The 8,939-nt window shown below is 51.8% G+C and overlaps 1 protein-coding gene across 3 annotated transcripts in view; it reads left to right on the forward strand.

Moving 5' to 3' along the window:
- HEYL (hes-related family bHLH transcription factor with YRPW motif-like) overlaps positions 1-4,599 on the forward strand; it is a 16,053-nt gene extending 11,454 nt beyond the window's left edge. For 2 of the 3 annotated variants that reach the window (XM_011955258.1, XM_011955257.1), the window contains exon 5: positions 1,517-4,569. In XM_011955258.1, coding sequence (XP_011810648.1) covers positions 1,517-2,190 — 674 coding nt within the window. In that variant the 3' untranslated portion in view covers positions 2,191-4,569. Of the gene's footprint in view, positions 1-1,516 lie in introns of all 3 variants that reach the window. The other variant, XM_011955256.1, reaches the window with a different exon arrangement.
- The last annotated feature ends 4,340 nt before the right edge of the window (positions 4,600-8,939 follow it).

Below are 8,939 nucleotides of genomic sequence, written 5' to 3' on the forward strand. Positions count from 1 at the left end.
CAGGAGAATCTCTTGAACCTGGGAGGCGGAGGTTGCAGTGAGCCAAGATCGTGCCACTGCACTCCAGCCTGGGGGACAGAGCGAGACTCCATCTCGAAAAAAAATTTTAAAAGGCCGGGCGTGGTGGCTCACACCTGTAATCCCAGCACTTTGGGAGGCCCAGGCGGGCAGATCACGAGGTTAGGAGATCGAGGCCATCCCGGCTAACATGGTGAAACCCCGACTCTATTAAAAAATACAAAAAATTAGCCAGGCATGGTGGCGGGCACCTGTAGTCCCAGCTACTCAGGAGGCTGAGGCAGGAGAATGGCATAAACCCAAGAGGCGGAGCTTGCAGTGAGCCAAGATCGTGCCACTGAACTCCAGCCTGGGCAACAGTGCAAGACTCTGTCTCAAAAAAATAAAAAATAAAAATAAAAAAAGAACAGCAAACACAGAAAGGTGAAGGGATTTGCTTGAACTTACATGGCTAAGTGTATAGCAGAGTTGGTTCTTGCCCACAAGTTGACCTGACTCCAAACATAGTCTCCAGCTGAGCTGTTCCTCTGTGGGGGCCATGAACCAAGGACCAGATATTTGCTACCATCGTCATGAGACCAGTGCTGGCTGGGGTTGTTCTGTCTGTCTTTGCCCAGAAGGTGGTCAAGAGAGGAACAGGTATGGAGAGGCAGGGAGGATGTAAATACTTGTGCAGGAAGTTCACATGGTTATCCATCAAAGAGAGGGTCCCCGGCCGAGCCACTGAGGATCACAGTGGGGTCTTGTTTTCCAGATTGCCTTTTGAGCCAAGGGACAAACTCAGATGCCAACAGGGTCAAGCCAGTAATATAAGTGATAGCTAACTTTTCATTTATTCAGCATTTTCTGTGCACTATTTTAATTTCACCCTCACAAGTCTATACAGTAGGCACTGCTTATCCCCATTTTACAACTAAGTAAATTGAGGCACAGAGAGAGAGAGACTTGTCCACAATGAGGCAGCTAGTTAAGTAGCTGACCCAGGATTTGAACCCAGCTCTCCTGGCCTCTGACGACCTCACACTTCACTGCTACACTATGCTGCCTTCTCCAAGGGGCCTCCTCACTCTGATGGCTGCTGCTGCCACCTCCCTTCCTGGGCATCTGCCCCTCTCAGCAGGCAGGGTTGTTCTACACCTTCAAGTGCACAACCTTTCATATCTGTCAAGTATCTACTTCAATGAAGTTATCTTGGCCACAAAGTTTTTTCTTTGCATTAATCATGAATTGTGATGCAAGCAATATTTTACATTTTATAATGCTTCATAGTTTAGTGAATTCATTTGATCATTATAACCCTCCACCCTCCACCCCAGGCAGGGATTTTTGTTCTCACTTTGTAGATGGGGAGACGGGCTCAGAGAGTCAGGGTGACATGGCCAAGGCTGCCCAGGGAGTGAGTAGAGGAGGCAGGTCCAGAACTCAGACAGACAGACCGACCGAGGCCCCATGCTTCTCCCCACACCTGGCATGACCTTCATCACGCCTCCCTTTGCAGGATTCTTTGATGCCCGAGCCCTGGCAGTTGACTTCCGGAGCATTGGTTTTCGGGAGTGCCTCACCGAGGTCATCAGGTACCTGGGGGTCCTTGAAGGGCCCAGCAGCCGTGCAGACCCCGTTCGGATTCGTCTTCTTTCCCACCTCAACAGCTACGCAGCCGAGATGGAGCCTTCGCCCACACACACTGGCCCCCTGGCCTTCGCTGCCTGGCCCTGGTCTTTCTTCCATAGCTGCCCGGGGCTGCCAGCCCTGAGCAACCAGCTCGCCGTCCTGGGAAGAGTGCCCGGCCCTGTCCTGCCCAGCGCCTCCTCTCCTGCTTACCCCATCCCAGCCCTCCGAACCGCTCCCATTCGCAGAGCCACAGGCATCATCCTGCCAGCCCGGAGGAATGTGCTGCCCAGTCGAGGGGCATCTTCCACCCGGAGGGCCCGCCCCCTAGAGAGGCCAGCGACCCCTGTGCCTGCAGCCCCCAGCAGCAGGGCTGCCAGGAACAGCCACGTCACTCCCCTCCTGCGATCTTCCTCCCCCACACCCCCTGGTCCTACAGGGTCCGCTGCTTACGTGGCTGTTCCCGCCCCCAACTCATCCTCCCAAGGGCCAGCTGGGAGGCCAGGGGGAGCCATGCTCTACCACTCCTGGGTCTCTGAAATCACTGAAATCGGGGCTTTCTGAGCTGCCCCTTCACCACCCCGCCCCCAGGAATAAGAAAGGTTCTTTTACCAGGAGCCCGAAAAAGGGCACTGTCTTTTCTGCTTTGCTTCCTGGACTGGCTCATATGTGAAGGCACATTCTCCAGCCATCAGAGGCCCCCTCCTCCTCCAGCCCATCTCTCCAACTCGCTGTTATCCCAGCTTATCCACCCAGCTCTCCTGGAGCTGTTCTGGTCTCAGAGGCTTGGTTCCATTCCTCACCTGCACAGATGAGTCCTGGGAGAGACCCTCAGAGCTGCGCGCAGACCCCTCTCCTGCCCTCTGCACACCAGCAGCAGGCATGAACCTTGGGTCTGGGAAAAAGCTTTAACCCGAAGGGCACCAGGACCCAAGGCAGGCTGTTCCTTGGAGCGGTCAGAACCCAGTCAGGAGCAATGACTGACTGGCTGCAGCCTTCCCACGCCAAGAGGCTGGAACATAGTGTCTGCCTCGCTTCCTGGAGATAGTAACTGAGCAGGGGCCACAAAGAGGTCTCCTGGGAACCCTGTCTGCCCCTGCCCACCTGTCCTTGAGCCACACCATCACACTGAACCACAGGACAGACCCTTTCTCCACCACAGCCAAGGCCTGGAGACTGGGGGCCCAGCAGAGCCTGCTCCCACCCTCCTCCCAGCAGCAGACACTCACCCTCTCACTGACTAATAGGTCCCTGCACACAGCTGGCCTGATAAACCCAGCTGGGAGGTTTCTAGGCAGCAGCAAAACTCTGTGACAGGGTGTCCTCACACCAGGCCTTGGACAGCTGTCCCAGACAGGAGCCAGGGTTGAGCAATGGAGAGCCCAGCCCCCCACGTCTTACAGTCACCATCCTCCAGGCTGGTGGTCCCTCCCCATTGGGTGCACACAGTGCAGAGGGGCCGCGGCCCCATGTGATGGTGTGCAGAGAGCAACCTCTTGGGATTCAGCACCAGACGTCTGTGCTGCCTGGTTTGCATCCGGCTCACAGAGCCCAGACTGCTGGAACAGCCAAGGGCTGTCAGGCTGGACAAAAATAACTGCGAGGAGGGGCAAGAGAAAGGATGATTCGAGGCACCTCGGCCCTTCAAGGTCATGCAACGGGTCGAGGGCCTGAGATCCTGTTCACCAGGACTCCGCAGAGCTGGCTCTGCTCAGAGGCCATTTCATTCCCCAGCTCCACCCCAGGCCACTTTTTCTAATAGAGGAAACATATGGTCCAGCGATCGTTCCCGGCAGAAGAGTGGAGACTAGACTGACATCCAGTGGGACCAGTGTTGTCACACCAGTTGATAAAATGCAGAAACCCTTTTGTACTCATTGGTAAATATCTACTCCCCCAAGTGATTCCAAGTGCCCCCCCGCCCCGGCCCACGACTGCCTGGCACTTCCCCCAGGACTCCTACAATCTGGTTACTGCCTGGCAGATCCAAGGCTATGGAGTCCCAGAGCCAGCAATTCACTGGTACTCATTCCACACTAGTTAGATACTTCAGTTGTCACCCCTGGGAAGATTCTCCCACCTCCTCCCTTTGATGGAACCACCCTCCCCAGAGGCTGCATTGAGGAGACTCCATGGACTGAAAAGTGAGTTGCAGAAACCCTGGGGAAAAGAGCCCTTTCAAAGAGGTGGATAAGAGGGAGGAGATCATCTGAGTGTCCCAGAAAGCTATTTTGAAAAGACAAACTCCTCAAGGAGAGAGAAAGAGGAAAGCACCTCTTTCATTTTTAGTGTGAGCTGGTTCCATCAGACTGCTGTCCTCCTGGACCCATCTGAGATGTGCAGTAGCAAGGAGAGGGGGGATCATTTTAGAGAGTGGGTCACTGGCAGGGAGTGCTCCTAAGGGAGGCAGAGGGGAGACTGAGGTAGAAGGAAGACAGGACTCACACATGCTCCCAGGAGTGGGAACAGAGACAGAGGAGGTAAGAGAAGGCAAAGGCCAGTTTCCCCTTTATCATGAAGGGGCCCACTCAGGACAGGAACAAGGACAACTCCTCCTCCTCTTCCTCCTCCTCCTCCTCCTCTCCTGCTGCTCCTGGGATACCAGGTTATTGATGTAGTCTTGCAGTTTGGCAACTTCCTAGCCTGAGCATCCCTAGTGGGGCTGTGGGAAACACATTTCCACGTTGCAAGTATGCAACTCCAGAGAATCTGTGACGCCACTGAAATGAGGTGGGAATGACCCAGCCCTTTCAGCATCTTGGCTGAACTTGCTTTCTTTGTCCCTGGGATATTGTGGAAGGAAAGGCGACTGTGTGATCTGATTCCGTGGTCAAGGACTTGCATCTTCTGTTTCTATCCCCAAGCCTTCCTGGGGTCTCCAACTCCTACCCCATTGCAGCGGTTGTTGCGGACATCCAATAAAGATTTTTTTAGTGCTTCTGGGAACTTCCAGTAGATTCTACCTCTAAACTATCTCTGGAGTCCGTCCACTTCTGTCTGCACCCACAGCCAGCCTGGCCAGGCCACATCAACTCCCCCAGATCAAAAAGGTCTTCCCTCTTGCTTTGTCAATCAGTTCTCAGTAGTATCAGAGAGAATTTGAAAGCTGCAGGTCATATCATATCATCTCTGGTTTGAAAACCTCACTCTGTTACCCTGTTATTCTAAAGGTCTTCCTGTTTTGGTCCCAACCTCACTTCCAGCCTCATTTCTTGCCAGTCCCAGACTTGCTCCCTGAGCTTCTGCCACCTGGCCTTCCTTCATTTCCTCAACATTCCAGCCTCATTCCCACCTCCAGCACTTTGCATATGCTGTTCCCTTTGCCAAGAATGCTCTTCCCCTACCCAGTGCATGGCTGAGTTCTTCAGACCCTCAGGCCTTAGCTTCAAAGTTGCCTCCTCTGAGAGGCCTTCCTTGACTACTGTACTTGAGGAGTTCATCTATCACAAGGCCTTTGTTCTTTTCTTTCATGGGGAATTTGCCACTGCATATCCATTTGTGTAATTTACTTGTTGGTTGACTGTCCCTCCCACTCGAATGTAAGCTCATGAGGCCAGGTGCCATGCCTGGTTCACTCTCCACTCTGTACCCATCATTGAGCACAGGGCCTGGCCCATAGCTGGCATTCAATAAATACTTGTTGAAGAAGTGAACTGAGAAGGTGAGAAATCCTCTGGACTCATGCTGTGGATGGTCCGGGCCCCTCTAGGGGTGAACCCCCTGCTGGCCAACTTTGCGGGGAGGCTGCAGAGCAGAGTGAGAGCCAGGGCCAAGGGACTGGAAGTTCTGGCAAATGGCCAGGAGAACCTGGCCAAAGGCAAGTGCGAGTGTCCACTCCAAGTGCACACTGACAGCTGGGAGCAGTCAGGCTGTCCTGCCAGCAGGCATTGCTCTCCACTCTTGGCTTGGCTGTCTGATGGATTTGGCTCACAACAAATCCAGCAAACACAGAGGTCTGCTCTGTGCCAACCAGGCACAGTGGAGCCAGAGCTGGGAAGGACACAGTCACTTTGAGTGGAGGGCACACCCTCCATCAAGATGATAGTTTGGTGAGATGAGAGTATGGAGGTTTGTTGGGAAGGCTGAAGGGAACAGAGTTGGGGTATGTGGCCCTGCCCAGGGTGTCAAGGGGGTAGGTGGCTCTGGGAGGAAGCTTTCCAGGAGGAGGAGGAAGGGAACTATTCTATGTGCAAAGACCTGGAGACCTCATCAAGGAAAGTTGTAGATGTTGGCTCTGAGTTGAGCATGGGCCCTCAGTGACAGAGTGAGAGGTGGGCTAGCCTGGGCACTGAAGCCAGACTTCTTTATTAATGAGTTGTATGTAGTCTTGGGCAAGTTACTGAACCTCCCTTATCCTCAACTTTCTCATCAATAAAGCAGAGAAGATGCAGTATGGTTACTATTGGTTGAGTGATAACTGTGTACCAGGCACTGTAGCCAATACTTTTCTTGGAATGTCCCATTTTACAGATGAGGAAACTGAACTAAGACATCGTCTCCTAAGGTTAGGTGGTAATTGAATGACATAACACATGTAAAGCTCTCAGTGGAGTGCCTGGGTCATATGAACCGCTCCACCAATCTTAGCCATTAGTGTCATCAATGAGAGGAGGCTGGATCCAAACTGTGAAAGGCCAGGAGCGTCATGCAGAGTCTGGGCTTTAGCCTCTAGGCAGTGACAGCCCTGGAAGATTTTGCCAAGTGAATGCCAAGGTGGGACCTTGTTTAAGAAACTTGGTCAGGTGCAGTGGCTCACACCCGTAATCCCAGCACTTTGGGAGGCTGAGGCGGGTGGATCACCTGAGGTCAGGAGTTCGAGACCAGCCTGGCCAACATAGTGAAACTCCATCTGTACTAAAAATACAAAATTAGCTGGGCATGGTTGTGCACGCCTGTAATCCCAGCTACTTGGAAGGCTGAGGCAGGAGAATTGCTTGAACCCAGGAGGCAGAGGTTGCAGTGAGACGAAATTGCACCACTGCACTCCAGCCTGGGCAACAGGTGAGATTCCATCTCAGGAAAAAAAAAAAAAAGGAAGGAAGGAAGAAAGGAAGGAAGGAAACTTGCACTTGGAGTGATGTGGGGTGACTGAGGAGGAGCAGTGTTCAGACTGAACTTCACCTATTCATGGGAAACACTTAGATGCTATTTAAAAATATTGGTGGCCAAGCGCCGTGGCTCATGCCTGTAATCCCAACACTTTGGGAGGCCGAGGTGGGCGTATCACGAGGTCAGGAGTTTGAGACCAGCCTGGCCAATATGGTGAAACCCTGTCTCTACTAAAAATACTAAAAGTAGCTGGGTATGGTGGTGTGCACCCGTAGTCCAAGCTACGCAGGAGGCCGAGGCAGAAGAATCACTTGAACCCAGGAGGCAGAGGTTTCAGTGAGCCGAGATCACACCACTGCACTCCAGCCTGGGCGACAGAGCGAGACTCTGTCTCAAAAATAATAATAAATAAATACAATAAAAATAATAAAAATAAAACTATCGGTACCCAGGCCCCAGAGATTATGATTTAACTTGTCTGGGGTGGGGCTGAGGCACCTCATCAGGAGGTGGGAAGAAGGGTTGGGATTTCTTTCCAAGCTGAGGTAGATTGGCATTCAGAAGGTGACTGGACTCCAACCTATAGGCCTGGAGAAGGTTAATGCTTTCTGAGGAGCAATGCATAAATTAATTTCCACAAGGGCCTCTCTGTCCCCTGGCCCCTCTCCTAGTGCCTGGCCCATAGTAGGTGACTAAGAAATATTAAGTGTGCTGAAGGCCTTAGGAACTTGTAATTTATTTGCACTGAATATTTATGACTTTGTGGAAAACTCAAGACATTAACCTCCTTCCCTCCTTCCTGGAGAGAGAGGGTAGGAAAAATCAGATCTATTAGCTGATCCCATTAATAACAGTAAACATTTGTGAGCCTTTGATCTACACTGTCTCATAAAATTCTCACATAGCTCTGTGAGTAACTACCGCTATCATCCCCATTTTACAGAAGAGGAAACTGAGACTCAATTTGTTAGTGAAAGTACCCAAAGTTCACAACACTAATAAATATTCCAGCCAAAATTAAGACCAAGGCCTGTCTGATTCAGTCTTAGCCAATACAGGATACTGCTTCCTTCCCAGGCTTCCCCTTGGGATGCAATCCCAGCGATGTTCCGTGGCAGCCATGCAGGCCTGTTGGCTGGGCTGCCGTATTAGCCTGGAAAGTCTTTGGTTCTGCCATGCTCTTCTTCCCTGTGCTTAGTAAGGATAAGGTTCAGCCTCTATAACAAAGAGGCCTAGCAATCATTCTGTGGATGAAAGAAGATGGAAGTTTATTTGTCTCCCACGTAACAGCCTGGTGAACATTCCAGGTCAGCAGGAAGCTCCACTCAACAGAGACATCCTGAGACCCAGATTCCTTCTGTCTTGATCCCTCACCACCCACTAGGGCACTGTTGTGCCTACAAGGCTGAAGCTAGGTGTCCACAAGTTCAAGCCAGCAGGAAAGGGAAGAGAGCCTGGTAGAGACATGACCACAGTCTTTTTTATTTTTTATTTATTTACTTATATTTGAGACAGAATCTCGCTTTGTTGCCCATGCTGGAGTGCAGTGACTGGATCTTGGTTCACTGGATCTTGGTTCACCGCAGCCTCAACCTCCCAGGCCCAAGCAATACCCCAGCCTCCCAAGTAGCTGGGACCACAGGTGTATACCACCATACCCGGCTACTTTTTAAATTTTTGTAGAGACAGGGCCTCCCTATGTTGCCGAGGCTGGTCTTGATCTCCTAGACTCAAGTGATGCTCCCACTTTGGCCTCCCAAAGTGAGGGGATTACAGTCATGAACCACCACACTCAGCCTTGACCATAGTCCTAAAGACCCAGAAGGAGCACATCTCCTTCCAGCCATGTTTCACTCGTGAGAACTTAGTTGGCTGCATCAAACTGCAAAGGAGGCTGGAAATGCATTTGAGCCGGTTCTTTGAAATACACGTGAATGGATATTGGCAGATAGTCCCTCTCCTCTCACCTTTACCTCATGGCTCAAAGAGTGAGAGGAATGAGGGAATCAAGGACATTAGAAGCTACTCACTGGTGTGTGTGTGTGTGTCTGTGTGTGTGTGCACGCACGCACGTGTTGATCTGGAAATCAGTTTACTTTGAGCTTGAGGAACCAGGTATAGAGGCACCACCTGCCACTCTGATCCCACAAGGGTAGGTTGGATGTCTCCCAGTGGAGCAGTGTCTGTACTGGGCTTGCCTCCCCAGAAAACCTAGCGTAAGACAAGAAGGTTTGTTGCTCTAGGATGGCCAAGGGCCACAAGCT

Source organism: Colobus angolensis, unplaced genomic scaffold (assembly GCF_000951035.1).
Source record: "Colobus angolensis palliatus isolate OR3802 unplaced genomic scaffold, Cang.pa_1.0 Scaffold4, whole genome shotgun sequence".
NCBI classification, from domain to species: domain Eukaryota; kingdom Metazoa; phylum Chordata; class Mammalia; order Primates; family Cercopithecidae; genus Colobus; species Colobus angolensis.